At 41.2% G+C, this 16,965-nt stretch overlaps 2 protein-coding genes across 4 annotated transcripts in view; one reads left to right on the plus strand and one right to left on the minus strand.

Annotated features, from left to right (window-relative positions):
• Positions 1 to 10,183, minus strand: part of LOC112217889 (dynein axonemal heavy chain 8-like) — a 57,294-nt gene extending 47,111 nt beyond the window's left edge. Inside the window, exons 1-30 of the mRNA XM_042300956.1 lie at positions 10,026 to 10,183; positions 9,640 to 9,774; positions 9,406 to 9,490; positions 9,047 to 9,198; positions 8,669 to 8,858; positions 7,183 to 7,346; positions 6,871 to 7,047; positions 6,640 to 6,753; positions 6,444 to 6,551; positions 6,178 to 6,279; positions 5,944 to 6,090; positions 5,653 to 5,850; positions 5,434 to 5,510; positions 5,023 to 5,122; positions 4,798 to 4,917; positions 4,552 to 4,687; positions 4,268 to 4,455; positions 4,111 to 4,191; positions 3,876 to 3,992; positions 3,660 to 3,779; positions 3,112 to 3,253; positions 2,905 to 3,002; positions 2,705 to 2,811; positions 2,458 to 2,557; positions 2,247 to 2,376; positions 1,866 to 2,038; positions 1,298 to 1,424; positions 895 to 1,130; positions 695 to 799; positions 454 to 567 (exon numbers count right to left, since the gene is read on the minus strand). Coding sequence (XP_042156890.1) covers positions 454 to 567; positions 695 to 799; positions 895 to 1,130; positions 1,298 to 1,424; positions 1,866 to 2,038; positions 2,247 to 2,376; positions 2,458 to 2,557; positions 2,705 to 2,811; positions 2,905 to 3,002; positions 3,112 to 3,253; positions 3,660 to 3,779; positions 3,876 to 3,992; positions 4,111 to 4,191; positions 4,268 to 4,455; positions 4,552 to 4,687; positions 4,798 to 4,917; positions 5,023 to 5,122; positions 5,434 to 5,510; positions 5,653 to 5,850; positions 5,944 to 6,090; positions 6,178 to 6,279; positions 6,444 to 6,551; positions 6,640 to 6,753; positions 6,871 to 7,047; positions 7,183 to 7,346; positions 8,669 to 8,858; positions 9,047 to 9,198; positions 9,406 to 9,490; positions 9,640 to 9,774; positions 10,026 to 10,181 — 3,999 coding nt within the window. The 5' untranslated portion in view covers positions 10,182 to 10,183. The remainder of the gene's footprint in view (positions 1 to 453; positions 568 to 694; positions 800 to 894; positions 1,131 to 1,297; positions 1,425 to 1,865; positions 2,039 to 2,246; positions 2,377 to 2,457; positions 2,558 to 2,704; positions 2,812 to 2,904; positions 3,003 to 3,111; positions 3,254 to 3,659; positions 3,780 to 3,875; positions 3,993 to 4,110; positions 4,192 to 4,267; positions 4,456 to 4,551; positions 4,688 to 4,797; positions 4,918 to 5,022; positions 5,123 to 5,433; positions 5,511 to 5,652; positions 5,851 to 5,943; positions 6,091 to 6,177; positions 6,280 to 6,443; positions 6,552 to 6,639; positions 6,754 to 6,870; positions 7,048 to 7,182; positions 7,347 to 8,668; positions 8,859 to 9,046; positions 9,199 to 9,405; positions 9,491 to 9,639; positions 9,775 to 10,025) is intronic.
• Positions 10,184 to 12,527: 2,344 nt separating this feature from the next.
• LOC112217998 (3'(2'),5'-bisphosphate nucleotidase 1-like) lies at positions 12,528 to 16,812 on the plus strand. 3 transcript variants are annotated; one of them, XM_042300958.1, is made up of 8 exons: positions 12,528 to 12,781; positions 13,638 to 13,757; positions 13,855 to 13,959; positions 14,966 to 15,065; positions 15,800 to 15,888; positions 16,072 to 16,216; positions 16,340 to 16,445; positions 16,549 to 16,812. In XM_042300958.1, the coding sequence occupies exons 3-7, from the start codon at positions 13,906 to 13,908 to the stop codon at positions 16,396 to 16,398; spliced, it is 447 nt and encodes a 148-aa protein (XP_042156892.1). In that variant the 5' UTR covers positions 12,528 to 12,781; positions 13,638 to 13,757; positions 13,855 to 13,905; the 3' UTR covers positions 16,399 to 16,445; positions 16,549 to 16,812. The 3 variants fall into 3 exon arrangements, 2 of the variants coding, with proteins under 2 accessions (XP_042156892.1, XP_042156891.1); XR_006079284.1 differs by lacking the exon at positions 12,528 to 12,781 and adding an exon at positions 13,371 to 13,543 and having other exon boundaries at positions 16,072 to 16,271; positions 16,549 to 16,780; XM_042300957.1 differs by lacking the exon at positions 12,528 to 12,781 and adding an exon at positions 13,371 to 13,543.
• The last annotated feature ends 153 nt before the right edge of the window (positions 16,813 to 16,965 follow it).

The raw sequence follows: 16,965 nt of genomic DNA on the forward strand, positions 1-16,965 counted from the left end.
TTTTTGGTACCCTTCCCCAGATCTGTGCTTCAACACAATTCTGTCCTTCAACGTCATGGCTTGACATGCACTGTCAACTGTGGGACCTTATATAGGAAGGCATGTGCCTCCAAATCATGTCCAAACAATTGAATTTACCACAGGTGGACTCCAATCAAGTTATCAAGTTGTAGAAACATCTCAAGGATGATCAATGGAAACAGGATGCACCTGAGCTCAATTTCGGGTCTCATAGCAAAGGGTCTCAATACATATGTAAATAAGGTATTTCCGTTTTTTATTTTTAATACATCTGCTAAAATTTCAAAAAAACTATGTAATTCCATTTTAGAATAAGGCTGTAACATAAGAAAATGTGGGAAAATGGAAGGGGTCTGAATACTTTCCAAATGCACTGTATCTACTGTATGGTAACTGAAGTAAATAAATACAATGTGTTTATTTCTTCTTTACCAGTTCATACTGATCTGTAAACATCACAACATCCTTTTGGAAAACGGTGACTGATTCCAACAGGTTCCGTTTGAACTTGGGCTGCACACGAACCAGCTCGTCTTGCACTGATCTCTGGGGATGCAAAATTGCTATTTTGACGCCATAACACTGTAGGTAATTCGTCAAACATCTACAACTGAGTTGCAAACATGAGTTATTCCATAGGATAAATGTATAGTAGTAAACCATTACAACGGACCGCCTTGGACTGCAGTTTGATGAAGGAGTATCTGAGAGTATCCACCCCCTCCGCTTCCTCTTTGGTCACCTCCACTTCAAATCTATTCAGAATCCCATAGGCTTCCTAGCAGATAGTATGAGAAAAGTACTTTACAAATGTGTCTGTGAAATCTTCTACCATTGCAATCCACAAATCACAAGCCGTAGTTTGACTTATACCTCAATGGGTCCCAGGGTCATGTCTATCTTGATCTCGGAGTCTCGTATTTTGGACAGGGCTTCCATGGCGAAACGCACATCCTCCAGGTCTGCGATAGGCCTGGAGAGCTTTTTCAGGTGTTCTCCAGTGAAAGTCATGATCTCCATCATTTTCTTTTTGTACTGCTCATTCAGGTACTTGCACAAGAGCTTCTTCCAGGCCTTTGCCTCGACTGTCAGAGACATCTTCAGTGGAGCTACAAGAAAGGGAAATGATCACAAAATAAATAGCTGGCTAATTATTTGTGGTTTAGAAAGTATCAAAGACTTGTGAAGTATTTACAGTATGTAGGCCTTATAAAGGGCTTATGAAGGTTTCATTAAGCCTTCATGGAGTTAAAGGCCTAGTTCGTAAACGCCATACCTGTTGACATTTCAATGCACCCCAAAATAATGGTAGGCTTGATTTCATCAATCTCCTGTTCGAATGCCACATAGTGCAGGATTTCAGACTTGATCTGAGTCAGGTAGGGGTTGCTGTCCATGAACTCCTATTCAGAGAATAGTTAAGATTCCACAGGTTAGTGAGAAGGAAAAAAAACAACAACAAAAAACAATTGCACCGAATATGGGTGGTAGGTAGCCTAGCGTTATAGTGTTGGGCCAGTATCCGAAAGGTTGCTTGTTCGAATTCCCAAATCTGTCTATGTGCCCTTGAGCAAGTCACTTAACCCTAATTACTCCAGGGTCTACATTGATAATGGCTGATCCTGGCCGTGACCCCAATCTCTGAAGGTGTCTCAGAGGAAGTTGGGATATACAAAAAAAAACGTTTCCAGTTCACACATGCGTATAATACAAACTTGCACATGTGTGAAATAGGCCAAATATCAGCACCCACCAAATTATTATATTATTACATGCCAACTTACTTAGTAGTAAACAAGCAAATAGTAACTAGAAAAAAAAGTTTGTGACTTGCATTGACACACCTTGACCTTAATCTGTCTGTCCTCGGCCCAGACCACCTTGAAGGGATGGAACTGCTTGAGAACATCACTGGCCGGTTTCCTCAGAGAGTTGACTGCTGATGTGAGGAGGACCACCAGCTTACAAATGTCCTTGTGTTCAGCTACGCTCTGATAGAAGTTCTTCAGCTTCCCTGCTGAGAAAACAACTCAAGTTAAATACTCATTCATGCCATCAATACTCATTGTGTAATCAATGTCAACACAATTCAAAGAACTCTGCAAAATACAGTATTCGATTTCCTGGGAAGTTGTATGATTCCTAATTCTAACAGTGAATTTTCCCAAGTGGAGATATGTACAATCTGTGTTTAGTGGTAAGATAAGATGGTGGCTGAATCTTACTGCCAGACTTGCGCTTGTCTTCATGGTGGTGCTCCTGTCCCCAACGGGCCACTCCCCGACTCACCTCCAGCACCAGGTGGACCAGTCGGTTGATGGCCTGCTGGATGTCATCCAAACTGGGCACCATCACCTGGTGCAAAATGTAAAAATGTAATTATATAACATTGATTTGGGACTTTGTTATTTCAAATTGAATCTAAAATGAACTCACCACGTTGGGTATGGTCAGGTGGACTTCGGATTTGATAAAAGTCACCAGCTCCTCTGTGCTTGGTTGTGATTGGCTGAAACGTCCCTTTCTTGCTGACAAGCTGAACAGAGAAGTAAGACTCTTTAAAAATCTTTACACTCCTTCAAATTAGAATATCAGGCCAATATTTTGCACTATACAGCTGTAATGCATTTATTTTAGCTAAACCAAGGGATAATACTCTACATGACAACTCATGCATAGTTACGTCGCAACGAAGATTCTTCTTTTCAAAGTGTCCAGAGATAACCTTGTTGCTTTGACCAAGGCGTCAAGTAGCTTTGTGCTGAACCAGGCGTACATCTCTTTGCACTCCTAGGATCAGGATTGTTGTTAAAAGCATTGAAGTGTCCTGTTCTCACAAATGTACAGTATATTTTGGTGGAGTCAGTGCAGGTAGATACTTACCTTCTCAAAGTCATCTTCTTTCTCAGATTCTTTGTCATCACTATGATCATCATCAATGGAGGTGTTAACTTCTTCTGAGAATGCCACATTCTTCCGCTCTGGAATACAAAATGTCTTTAAATTTAATGATGATGTTTATGTATGAGTATGTTGATGGGATGAGATGTTAAGAGTTTCTGGTTCTTTACAGGGTTTTTCATGAAATACCTTTAACAATTGGTACTTCCACAGGTTTCTTGACTTCTTTTGACTCGTAAATAGTATTGAATATCTCAATCAGCTCCTTCACTGCCTCTTCAACATGTCTGCTTTTGTGGTCCAAAATGTCTGCCCACTCCTTTGACTGGTTCTACAAAACAGAGTCATAGCAATTTCATGGTAAGAATAAGAAATCTGACAAGCAGGTAGTGCTTAGGGGGCGGTCATAGCAACTGATTAAAGCTGTAATTAACGATAGGAATTATAAAAACTTTGGATCAGACAATTGTCTTATTTATACAATATTTATGTAACAACTGTTTTTAAAAACCTGCAATAATGTTGAAAGTCCAATAAACTAAAGTAAACTGTACACTGAGGTCTCCCCATTGCATTTACATAATTTACATGAGAAATTAGGGTTGAGTGCCTTGCTCCAGGACCACATCGACAGATTTTTCACCAAGTCGGCTAGGGGATTCGAACCAGCAACCTTTCGGTTACGGGCCCAATGCTCATAAATGCTAGGCTACCTGCCGCCCATTGGATGGGCATACCTCATTGGTGCTGATGAGGCCTTGCAGTGACGAGGGCCTGTCCTCTGGGAGATCGATCAGCACGGTCTCTGAGATGTCTTGAAGGACGGCATCAATGTGCATCTCACAGATGTCTCGCACCTGAAGAGAAACATAAAGCAGAGCGCACGACTCAGCAACAAGTATTTAATTTGAACTAAATGCTCCACAATGATTACAGCAGTATTTTCAGTGTACCTTCTTTAGGAGATGGTTAAGTTCAGACATGGCGGTGTCAACATTATGAAAGAAGTTGTCCAAGATGAGAGATGACCAGTTGAGTAACACCAAGCCGTGGCGAAGCACAGACTCGACCTAAAGTGACCACAAACAACAGAAATGACTTTATGAGGTAATACTAGCTAGTCTCCAAACAGTGCCATTTCTCCTTCAAAGGATCATACTGTATTTTAGACCATTTTAACTTACTTACATTTTTTATCTTGGATGCCATCAGGTTGTAGAAAACTGCAGGTATTTTCTCACAGGTGGCCTCGTAGTTGCACAGTAAAGTCTGCAACAATAAATCTGGGCAATATGGTTCTTCAATTCATTGAATGTCTGTGACTCTGCATTGTCTAGGATATTACCTCCAGTCGAAGTTTGTTGGCTTTCATCGACCACTCTGTCTTGACCAGACGCAGAGCCTGATCAGGAACCTCCAGACCCATCTTCAGCATGCACTTTGTCTCTCGCACTATCTCCGTGATTTTGGGATCGAAGTTGACGAGTAGTTTTCCTGTGTCCATGTGGCGGACTAATAAGGTTGCTTGTAAAGCTATTAGCAAAGAAGGGGAAAGACGTGCATATTTTGTGAAATATGAGAAAAATAAATGAATTCAGATCAGATGAGACAAATGGATAGGCTACTGACCGTATTGGAGCTGTGAGACCTCCCTCATCCAGGCTCTGTGATAGAGAAGCTCAAACTCCACAAACACAGCTGCAGTCCGGTTGTACATTCTCACCACGTCCTTTCCCTCTGGACTCGACAGGATCTCTGAGTTTTTCTGTAGAAAGTGTTCGCAGATAGTGTTGTTTCTCAGTAGATTAAATTCTTAGTAGATTTCTGAAACTGTAAGAGAAATCTTACAGGTCATGTTGTGAAGTTTGAACCTACCTCAATGTAGTGTATAGGTTCCTGTATGCTCCTGTAGAGCTGTCTGATCCAGAGGACTTTGCCAGCTATAGGGGGCATGTTCCTTGCCAATGGAGGATCCTCTCTGTGAATCTGGTAGAGCTGCATGGATAAAGAAAAACTGTGCTCAAGTCTGATCCATAATGTGTCTGTGCCTATAGGCTACCTGACCATTTTTAGGACTAAGGATTACATTTATAAACATACCTTCTTGACAGACTCCAGCTCTGAGACGTAGTGCTGAAGAATAAGCCCAACTGTGCTTGAGACTTCTGTCTTTAGACAGGGCATATTCAGCTTCTGAAATCTACAGACAATAACAAATATATGTCAAAGTAACATTTCCAGAGTTGGTTCTGAAACTTTTAAATATACCAGCATGCTAATTCCATTTGTGAGGTAGACTACTCTTACATGGCTCTACCCAACGAATGTAAGAGTGGTGCTGGTACATACTATATTTGCTATCACGTAAGGCTCTAGATTGCAAGGAATGGTGGTTACACGTGTTAAAAAAAACTAAAAAATATCTGAGTCAAAAGTAGGGCACTGCCCCCTAAATTCCTAGGGAGAACCCGGTCTTATTTTTATTAAAATAGTTTGAGTGATATTTTCTACCTTTTCAGAAAAAACAAGGCATGCTGAGACGAGAGGATTTTGGAGAAACAGGAATTCATGAACATCTGGAGCTGGTTCTAAAGAAGATAAAGGACGACAACATCCTAGAATTAGGAATTAGAACTCTGACAACATGTTGAGCTGTGAGCTTTTCTTTGCCTACAAACAAAACAAAGCAGTTTAGACTCATCTACTCAAACCAAGTTGAATAAAACATGCCTCGAGGTTGCTTATCTGAACCATGAACTCTGCAAAGTCCACCTCAAACTCTGCTTTTCTGGGGGCCAGGATGTCATACTGCTTCTTCTTCATGGTCAAGTAGATGTTCTGGAACTTGGAAGCCAGAGTGTCTATACCCTCAATGGTGGACTGTCCCAGGACAGAGAAGGTCTTTACTGCAGTGATCATCCGAGTGATCTGAAAACAAGAAAGAAATCAATCTCAAATGTATAGCAGCAGGCCTTCTGTTTTTTTTATGGAAAAGGTTGGCTGCATTAATGAGGTACACACCTTCTCCAGTCTCTTGCAGAAACCCTCAAACTTGCCAAAGATGTACATCTCTGACACCTCAAAGGGTTTCTCCCCAGGCCTCTCCAGGGTTTGTTTCTTTGTCTTGTGGAAGCAGGACTGATACTCCCGGAACAAGTAGATACAGTCCTATCAACCCCCCAAAATGGTCAAAACTCAAACCTAGTGTAAATCAGGGGTAGAATTGACCATATTTTTGATGCCATCATCAATCACCTGTATCTTTTTGATGATGTCTTGTGTATCCTGTTCCCAAATTCCAGAGGTGCCGTTGTCAGTAATGTATGCTCTACATGCTGTAACCATCTGATTTGTGACCTGAGTGACAAATATTACAACAACCAAGCTTTAAATACATGTGCTCCAATTCAATTCCATGTCAGTTCCCATAGCTGATAAAGCCAAGTGGGTAATTTGTTAAAGAATTAATAATTCCATTAACTTTTTTATTATCTCTGATGAAATACAGAGAAAGTACTTACTTTGATGAAGAGTGAAGTCATTCGTTCAGATGTATTGTAATATTGTGACACACTGTGGATCATTCGAATGGCATTGATAAGGTTCTGAATGCTCTTGGCCATGGTGACCTGAAATAAAACATGTTCACTTGTGAAATCAATTAGAATAAAACGTTTCAAATCAGAATAATGAAGACTAATTAATCATCTTATTTACCGGGTCACAGTTGTAGAGAGGTTGGCAGACTTTTTCGAGGGTGTACAGGAATTTCACATTATCCTTTGCCTCGTTGGCACAGTCGGTTATTCTGGCATCCAGCTCTCTCCACACCTAAAGTAAATAATATGTACCAACAACAGGAACATGTCAACATTTTGTTGGAGCATGTAATGGTAAACATTTCATTTTCATTGCCACTTCAGGAAGACAGCCAAGTGATGATAGTACCTTTAGAGTCTTGGAGCGGTTGATATTGAGTACATTGACCACGGCCTTGCACTCGGGGCCCTTGATGTGCTCAATGATAGAGTTGAACTTGGCCGACATTCTCTTCCAGTGCTCTAACTCAGTCAAAGGTCCTGAGGCATCAGCTTCTTTCCTCATTTGATCACTCTCTGTAAGGACCTGGGGGTCATAGAAATAGAATTGAAGAACAGAAGACTTGAAGTACTATGGATTGGCAAGTACATTTTTTCACATTTGTGCCGTGTTACAGTATGTGTAGGTTCATAGTACATAGACAGTCATACTGTGTAGTACCTGCTCAATCTGTTTGTACCACATCATCAACGCTTCCTCGAGTTGATGCACCATGTCAACATCTGCTGCTGCTGCTTTTACGTCTTCAAAGGATACCAGCCTGGCGAATTCAATGTTTGAGGCCGTCTTCAGTTGAACAGTGCCTTCAATGCATGCTTGCATTCCTGCAGTACATCATACAAATCAAAGTGTTGCCTACGTTTAACAAACTGACTAGACTTGTTGTCAGCTCAAAATCATGCAGAAAAAAAATAATTGAATGATGCTGCAGGCCTACTGTGTGTGTACACTACTGTTAAAAAGTTTGGAGTCACTTAGAAATGTCTTTGTGTTTGAAAGAAAAGCAAATTGTTTGTCCATTAAAATAACATCACATTGATCAGAAATACAGTGTAGACATTGTTAATGTTGTAAATAACTATTGTAGCTGGAAACGGCTGATTTTATATGGAATAGCTACATAGGCGTAGAGGCCCATTATCAGCAACCATCACTCCTGTGTTCCAATGGCACGTTGTTTTAGCTAATCCAAGTTTATCATTTTAAAAGGTTAACTGATCATTAGAAAACCCTTTTGCAATAATGTTAGCACAGCTGAAAACTGTTGTTCTGCTTCAAGAAGCAATACAACTGGCCTTTAGACTAGTTTAGTATCTGGAGCATCAGCATTTGTGGGTTTGATTACAGGTTCAAAATGGCCAGAAACAAAGAACAGTCTATACTTGTTCTCAGAAATGAAGGCTATTCCATGTGAGAAATTGCCAAGAAACTGAAGATCTCGTACAACGTTGTGTACTACTCCCTTCACAGAACAGAGCAAACTGGCTCTAACCAGAATAGAAAGGAGGGGGAGACCCCGGTGCACAACTGAGTAAGAGGACAAGTACATTAGAGTGTCTAGTTTGAGAAACAGACGCCTCACAAGTCCTCAACTGGCGGCTTCACCCGCAAAACACCCAACGTCAACAGTGAAGAGGCGACTCCGGGATGCTGGCCTTCTAGGCAGAGTTCCTCTGTCCGATGTCTGCTCTTTTGCCCATCTTAATCTTTTCTTTTTATTGGCCAGTCTGAGATATGGCTTTTTCTTTGCAACTCTGCCTAGAAGGCCAGCATCCCGGAGTCGCCTCTTCACTGTTGACATTGCGACTGGTGTTTTGCGGGTACTATTTAATGAAGCTTCCAGTTGAGGACTTCTATTCTGGTTAGAGCTGTACGAGATCTTCAGTTTCTTGGCAATTTCTTGGTTGCTGATAATGGGCCTCTGTACTACTATGTAGATATTACATTTTAAAAATCAGCCGTTTCCAGCTACAATAGTAATTTACAACATGAACAATGTCTACACTGTATTTCTGATCAATTTGTTGTTATTTGAATGGACATTTTTTTTTGCTTTTCTTTCAGACAATGACATTTCTAAGTGACCCCAAACTTTTGAACAGTAGTGTGTGTGCACAATTTTGTTTTATTATTGTAACTCTCTCACCATCTAGGAAATGAATATAACGAGTGATTGTGTCTTTGAAGTTTTGTTTATCCTTCTCTCCATGTTTCGACTGATTCAAGGCACCCCAGTTTTCTGTTGCACAGACAGCTGGCATCATAATCTTTGACAACAGATTCCTGGTGCCTTTTAATAGACCCTCAGCGGCATCTAGCATAGAAAAATAAATCTCCTACAAAAAGAAAGGGAATGGAAATTGACCAAGCATTAACAGTCAGAAAACTCATGATTAGAGCATTCCTTTGTATTCAATATGGACCTATTATGAGGCTATCATAGATTATATGTACAAAATACAAAATCTTAGTCCTTCAGTTCAGAAGTCTCTACCTTCCGTAGATCTTCCATAGAATATCTCACCTCATGTATGTTTTTTATATTGACAGGAACATCAATTTTAGTTCGTACAAAGAATGGGCACAATCCTGTCAGACATGTCTCAGACAAATTGGCTAAAAATAGTCTCATTATTATGGCTCCTTTTGCAGTTCCAGGAAAGGTGCGTCCACACTCTAAAACAAAATAAAATTCAATTCAATTGAACTTGCGCCGTTTAAAAGGTCTGGGTCAGAGTGAAAGGTGACATAAACAGACAATAAAATGTTTCATATCTATTTCACAAAAATCTATGAATAACAATAATGTATTGGTGCCAATGTGGCTCTATAGTATGCATTTTATGTCATGAAGAAATACAGAGGTAATCATCCTTCATTCACCTATTCCTGGGACTTCTGTCTCTTGGTAGACAAATGCGATGGTTTTACTTCCTCCTTTGGCAAAAAAATCATCAAATGGTGCCAACTGTGGGGGGGAGCAGAGTGTCTACAAAATATCTCAGATCTTTGTTGTTCATCAAGCAGGCAAAGGATAAAGAATTTGACCAAACAACAACAATTCATAGGGAACCTCAACAGCTTGTTGGGATTCATATCAATTACAGTTCTACTCACAGAAGGAGCATCTAAAACAAACTCTTCTACTGCTTGTAGTTCGAGGGAGAGCCTGTCAGCCAAGATCTCAAAGATGTATTTGTGCCCAGAGGTAAGTAGCTTCTTTCGAGCTTCTCTTGATTCCTTGTACCTGGCCTGAAAGGACAAAGTGTCAACGTTACTCTAAATGGGGTGGTGTACTGTGCACATCAGGCAAACAGAGTGTAAGGTGGGACTGTAGCAGCCCACAGTAAAACAATGTATTATACTATGAAGTGATAAGTGATAGCAGCTACAATTGTGACTTTGTGAGCACATAGGCCTGGGAAGCTGAACCATCATTGAGCAAGTTCTCATCACTTCTTGTTCTCAACTCAAATTCCTCCATGACTATTCATCCAACAGACCTGCTTCTCCTTCATGGTCTCCTGCACAGCCTGGACACAACTACCAGATCGATGGAACTTGCTGCCCCGCCGGCCTACAGCACCTCGATCTGTGGGCACGTTGTCAGCCATGGGGCTAGGGTCACCTGTGCTATCTGGGTGACTGGTTCCACTCATCTTTTCATCTGCAAGGATGTGATTCAGGAGTCAGGAAAACAGTCAATCAACAAAATCGGGATTTTGGCTAGAAGATAGGTCTGTTGCTTTATTTGAAGGGATGATAAATGTCAGAAAATTAGAAATTCCAGATTAATCAGGAAAAATCCCATCCCTGCACTTGAGGACTACCTTTAGATTGTTGGTAATAATAACGTTAATTTAACTAGCTTTATTGAATGATAGGGGTCACTGGTAATGTTAGTGTCAATGATTTAAATATACACTAGATCACAAATAGGGGGCACTGTGTTGTAGCCACCATGTCTCCATCTTGGCACTCCCCACAAATGTAAAAAATATTTTTGGATGCTATAGAAATTAATTGATTAATGTCTACATTTATTTTTGTCACATTTATTCTATTACAGAAACCTTAATGCATACTTTAAAATTACACTGCAATCGGAAAGTATTCAGACCCCTTGACTTTTTCCACATTTTGTTACATTACAGCCTTATTTTAAAATTGATTAAATCATTTTTTTTCACAATACCCCATAACGACAAAGCCAAAACAGATTTATTTTTTAAATGTCTGCAAATGTATACAAAATTAACTGAAATATCACATTTACATAAGTATTCAGACCCTTTACTCAGTAGTTTGTTGAAGCACCTTTGGCAGCGATTACAGCCTCGAGTCTTCTTGGGTATGAAACTATAAGCTTGGTACACCTGTATTTGGGGAGTTTCTCCCATTCTTCTCTGTAGATCCTCTCAAGCTCTGTCAGGTTGGATGGGGAGCGTCGCTGCACAGCTATTTTCAGGTCTCTCCAGAGATGTTAGATCGGGTTCAAGTCCAGACTCTGGCTGGGCCACTCAAGGACATTCAGAAGACTTGTCCCCGAAGCCACTCCTGCGTTGTCTTGGCTGTGTGCTTAGGGTTGTTGTCCTGTTGGAAGGTGAACCTTTGCTCCAGTCTGAGGTCCTGAGCGCTCTGGATCAGGTTTTCATCAAGGATCTCTCTGTAGTTTGCTCCGTTCATCTTTCCCTCGATCCTGACTAGTCTTCCAGGCCCTGCCGCTGAAAAACATCCCCACAGCATGATGCTGCCACCACCATGCTTCACTGTAGGGATGTTGCCAGGTTTCCTCCAGATGTGAGACTTGGCATTTAGGCCAAAGAGTTCAATCTTGGTTTTATCAGACCAGAGAATCTTGTCTTTGGGGACCTTTTGGCAAACTCCAAGCGGGCTGTCATGTGCCTTTTACTGAGGAGTGGCTTCCGTCTGGCCACTCTACCAAAAGGCCTGATTGTTGGAGTGCTGCAGAGATGGTTGTCCTACTGGAAGGTTCTCCCATCTCCACAGAGAAACTCTGGGGCTCTGTCAGAGTGACCATCGGATTCTTAGTCACCTCCCTGACCAAGGACCTTCTCCCCTGAATGTTCAGTTTGGTTGGGCGGCCAGCTCAAGGAAGAGTCTTGGTGGTTCCAAACTTCTTCCATTTAAGAATGATGGAGGCAACTATGTTCTTGGGGACCTTCAATGCTGCAGACATTTTTTGGTACGCTTCCCCAGATCTGTGCCTCGACACAATCCTGTCTCGGAGCTCTACATAAAATCCCTTCCACCTCATGTCTTTGTTTTTGCTCTGACAAATGTGGGGCACTACATAGACATGTGTGTGCCTTTCCAAATCATGTCCAGTCAATTGAATTTACCACAGGTGGACTCCAATCAAGTTGTAGAAACATCTCAAGGATGATCAATGGAAACAGGATGCACCTGAGCACAAATTCGAGTCTCATAGCAAAGGGTCTGAATACTTACGTAAATAAGGTATTTATGTTTTTATGTTTAATACATTTGCAAAAAATTCTAAAAGCCTGTTTTTGCTTCATCATTATGGTATATTTTGTGTAGATCTATGAGGATTTTTTGTATTTAATCCATTTTAGAATAAGGCTGTAACATAACAAAATGTGGGAAAAGCCAAAGGGTCTGAATACTTTCCGAATGCACTGTATATTATGTGAGCAAAACATACAAATTAAACATTTTAAAATTTATAAAAACATTTTCCATGAAATTACTCATGTTAAGCTACTGTCCGCGCTACAACAAAAACATACTTAAAAACATGAAACTAACATTAACGTTATCTATGTAATGTTAGCTAGATAAAGGTATCTAACGTTAGCTAGGTAATGCGTATGACAATTACCAACAATACAGTAGCTAGCCAACGTTTATTAACGTTAGCATAACGATCAGGTTGCACCATTAACACCGGTATGTAACATTATGTTTGGCCAGTTGAACTTGTTAAATAAAAGGTACATAAACATTGCCTCAGCTAATTTACTGGCTGTTGTTTTAATATTCAAACTAAAATACATTAAAATATCATAATTACCGTTTAGCCCGTTTCAGCAGGTTGACTCCATTATTTCAAACAAATTTTTAAAATCCAACTGCCACTCTCTCGAGCTACAGCCTAAGGCTCGCGATCGAACATGCATGATTACAACCGGCTCGAGATTGCTTAACAGTTCCTGGTATTCAGGGATATACATTTACAACCAGTCCTGAGCACTAACATCTACAGTAGACACTAGTAAGTACCATTCTCTTCTTTCATGGAGATAACGTTAGCTAGCTATCGTGGTAGCTATAAGTGCATTGGTAATCTTCAGGGAAAATAGTGTCTTCAATGCTGTTATGTTATTATTAGCCCAATGGAGATTGCTTTCGATATTAGCTAGATACGATTAGCTAGCTAGCTAACCAGCACTGCTAGGGCTGCAGACTTGTGACACTTGTTAGCTAGCTAGTTGTCTAATGGATGGGGAATAGAAGTTAGAGAATAGACTGATTTGCTTCAAAATATCAGCAGGTTTCAAGCAGTAGCACTATAATACACACACAACTAGCTAGTAACCTTTGGCAGTTGGGTACTCTGTGGAATCATGGACATATACTCAGTTTCAATAAATGAGCCTTATGCTTGTTACTGTAGCTCAGGGGTAGGCAACCCTGTTCCTGGAGTGCGGACGATACTGCAGGATTTTGTTCCAACTAGGCACCACACCTGACCAACTGAGCTAATTGATCAGTTCAATGGTTGCCTAAATTCAAAACACCTGGTCTTCCAGGACGGTTAAATTAAAAAACATGAAGTGCATGCGGCACTCCAGGATCAGGGTTGCCTGCTGTAGCTACTTCATTTTGTTTGTTTGTTTGTTTGTTTGTTTGTGTGTGGACAGATAGTCTATAAGTGCTTAAAGGTGTGCTTTAGCCCAAGTAATGGTGACAGCACAAATACTGTCCGTTCTCCTACTACAGGTAGAGGGTGTGTTGATTCATTCAGTTGACTAAAGTGAGTGATCATATAGGTCTATACGCCTTGAGGGTACATAGTGTATATATTTTTTTCTCTGAGCTGTACACTTTTGTATCTCTCCTTCCATCAGCAATGTCAGGAAATCCAGCAGTGGTGATGCGTTTGGTGGCTTCAGCTTACGCAGAGGCAGAGAAGGCAGGAGCTATCATATGGAGGGATCGTGGAAGAAGTTGGACTTACTGAACACAGAGTGGGGCAAAGTGCTGAATTGAGGGAGATTGATAGACAGTGAGATGGAGGCTGAATGTTGTTTATAAATGATCTCTCACTCTCTCTTATGTGGACAGACAGGGGCTAACGATCTACAGACACTGGCAGACAGGCTGGTCCAGCAGAGCATGTGTGCCTCCCTATCCAAAAGCTTCCCCAAAATCACCATCATCGGAGAGGAGGTGGGTGTGTATAACATCAGGTATTGAGCTTAAGGGTTGCACTATTGTCTGGGGCAAGTGAACTCAACAGTCGGGCAAGTTGAGGTTGCCCAAGGTGATATTTTTTATTTTTTTTAAACAACAAAACTGCAAAGATTTCCAGTGAGCCTAAAACGGATCTTTCTGGTTCATCCCTATTGTTTAAGTGAAAGATGGACAATTTATGGCAGCTGGGTAAATTGTGGTTGCCCCATTTAGATAGGTTATTATATATATTTTTCTAACATTGGGGCCACACTGGAAGTGTAACTTTTAGTCAGTGGGAGCAGAGCGCTAGCCGCTATGTCAGATTGCTCTCAGGCGTGAGCTGTGCTTAGAATTCTTGAAAATAGAACCAGAACTTACTTTTACACTGGAGCAGCGCAAGCCTTTCAATGAGCTGGCACGCTTACGCCAGTTTTCTCTGAAATTTAATTGGAGCGTCTCACACTCTGCAAAAGTTATGCGTCCGATGTAGCAGGCCAGTAGAACAGATTTTTCTGCTTCCTCCCTGTTGTTTAAGTGCCCTCCCTGCAGTTTTGCGTGTAAACAAATGTTATTTTACATTTTCAGGAAAGTGACTAATCTTTGGGCAACCTAAAAATACAGCTGACTTGTCCAATTGGCAAGTATTTTCAGACCTTAATGGGGCGGCCAACGCTCAAACCTAGTGGTTTGAGCGTTGGACTAGTAACCAGAAGGTTGCAAGTTCAAATCCCCGAGCTGACAAGGTACAAATCTGTCGTTCTGCACCCGAACATGCAGTTAACCCACTGTTCCTAGGCCGTCATTGAAAATAAGAATTTGTTCTTAACTGACTTGCCTAGTTAAATAAAGGTAAAATAAATCTAATTTTAAAAATCCATGCAACTTGCATGAATAGGATCTGTCCTAATGTTACTGACCAATTCATTTTGATGTAAGATTAGAGTACACAACACATGTTGCACAACATCCCTGTCTTAACAGTGAACATCTCTCACATCAGGATCTGCCAGAGGAGGCTGTCAAAGAAGACCTGATTGAGAGCAGTCAGTCTGAAGAAATCCTACAAGTCCTGTCCATTGGGATACAGTGCACTGAAAGAGGTGAGACACAGGGACTTCAGAACTGAAACCTACTGTACTGATTTGGATCATTTGCTGGGTACTGACTTCTCATTCCAGCTGTGTTTCTGTGTTTGAATGTCCCGGTGTCTGAATTTTAGCTGGTTGTGTGGGTCGACCCCCTTGTAATGAGTGATCTAAACAAAAGACTGGCCAAATAATAACGCCGTAGTAAGCTTACCTTCAGTGTATTCTTTAGTGCCATCAGGCTTCCAACACACACCCTCGATTACTACCAGGTATTTCAGTGTCACTCTTCTCTTACACTTCCTCTTAGACCTATGCATTGTCCTCTTTGACAAGAACCTGGGGAACATTTAATTCAGTCATCTCCTAATCATCTGTGCTGATTCCCTTTTTCACTCTCTCTCCTGTCATCCCTGCTGAGCAGTGGCCAAGTGTCTTTACCTGCCACATCAGGTCCAGATGTGTCATACGGGGTCAGACGCCCAGCTTCTCAGTACGACTCTCCAAATGGTGACAGAGGGAGGGTATTGGGACTGGGAGGGACGAGCAGAATAGGTGAAGGATAAAGGAGAAATGCTTGGACTTCTTCATCCTTTCTTTGCCATTATACTACCCCTTACATCACTTGTTTGTTCTTCATGCTGGAAAACGACTACAGTATGTCTACTAGATATACAGTATGATGTTGATTCTTGTGTGAAGTCCACTGTTTGTGTGTTCCCTTCAACTAACATGTCATCTGATCTCAGGTCTTCTTGAGCACGTGACTGTACTGATCGGCATTTCATATGGAGGGAAGGCCATTGCCGGGGTCATCAACCAGCCCTTCAATTACCAGGTACCAACAAGTGATCGACGACAAATAATCTTTCTGCCTTATACCCTCTCACCTATCAGGGCATGTTGAGTAGGGAGAAAACAAATTCTTAATTTTCAGTTGCAAAACATTTTGCTACATTGTGTCCAATTGAACACGACCTTGGTCCGTGAGTGTGTAATGTCCTGTGTTTTGTATCCACAGTTGGGGACGGAGACAGCAGACATGTGGGGAATGCCAGGACTGGGCGCCTTTGGGTTCGAGCTACAGGAGGTTCCGGATGGCCGCCGCATAGTCACCACGACCCGTTCCCACAGCAACAAACTTGTCAGACACCGTGGATGCCATGGTACCTCATGATGTGAATAGAGTTGGCGGAGCAGGAAATAAAGTAAAATGAGAAGGTATGGTCGGGGTACATAGGTAAACATCAATGAAATGTCTTATTTCTCTGAACCCTTTCTTTGTGTAGATTGTTCAGCTTGTGGAGGGGAAGGCCTCAGCCTGTGTCTTTGCCAGTCTAGGAACTAAAAAGTGGGACACTTGTGCCCCTGAAGCCATCCTGCATGCATTAAGAGGTAAGCAACATCCTCTTGATCATTCTGAAAGTACCTCTAATGAGTAATGAAAAAAATAATGGCGTCTGCTGTTTTTTCTCCTTTCTTGTCCGTCCCTCTGCAGGTAAGCTGACAGACATGCATGGCAGTGCGTTGCGATGCTAATGTTAAGCACATGAATTCTGCTGGGGTGCTGGCCACACTACGCAACCACCAGTACTACACCAGCAAAGTGCCCCAGTCAGTCCTGCAGGCCCTGATTGATAAATATAATTTACAACTGTTATTGTCCAAAAACCCTGCCAAATTATTAAAACATTTCTAGCACCTAGTCATAAATGGAATGTTTTAATTTCCATAATTACTTGTATAAAATAATCTACGTTGTACCCCAAAATAATTCATCTTGAGACAATAACTAGTAATGCTGCATACGTCAAGAAAGTTTCAAATCTCACCTTTCTGGTAAAAATAGTTAGTGTAGTCACTTGACAAGCAGAACAAATAAAATGTGGTATTTCCAATTCAAAACTATGAACAA

The sequence above is a fragment of the Oncorhynchus tshawytscha genome, linkage group LG18 (assembly GCF_018296145.1).
Source record: "Oncorhynchus tshawytscha isolate Ot180627B linkage group LG18, Otsh_v2.0, whole genome shotgun sequence".
Lineage (NCBI taxonomy): Eukaryota > Metazoa > Chordata > Actinopteri > Salmoniformes > Salmonidae > Oncorhynchus > Oncorhynchus tshawytscha.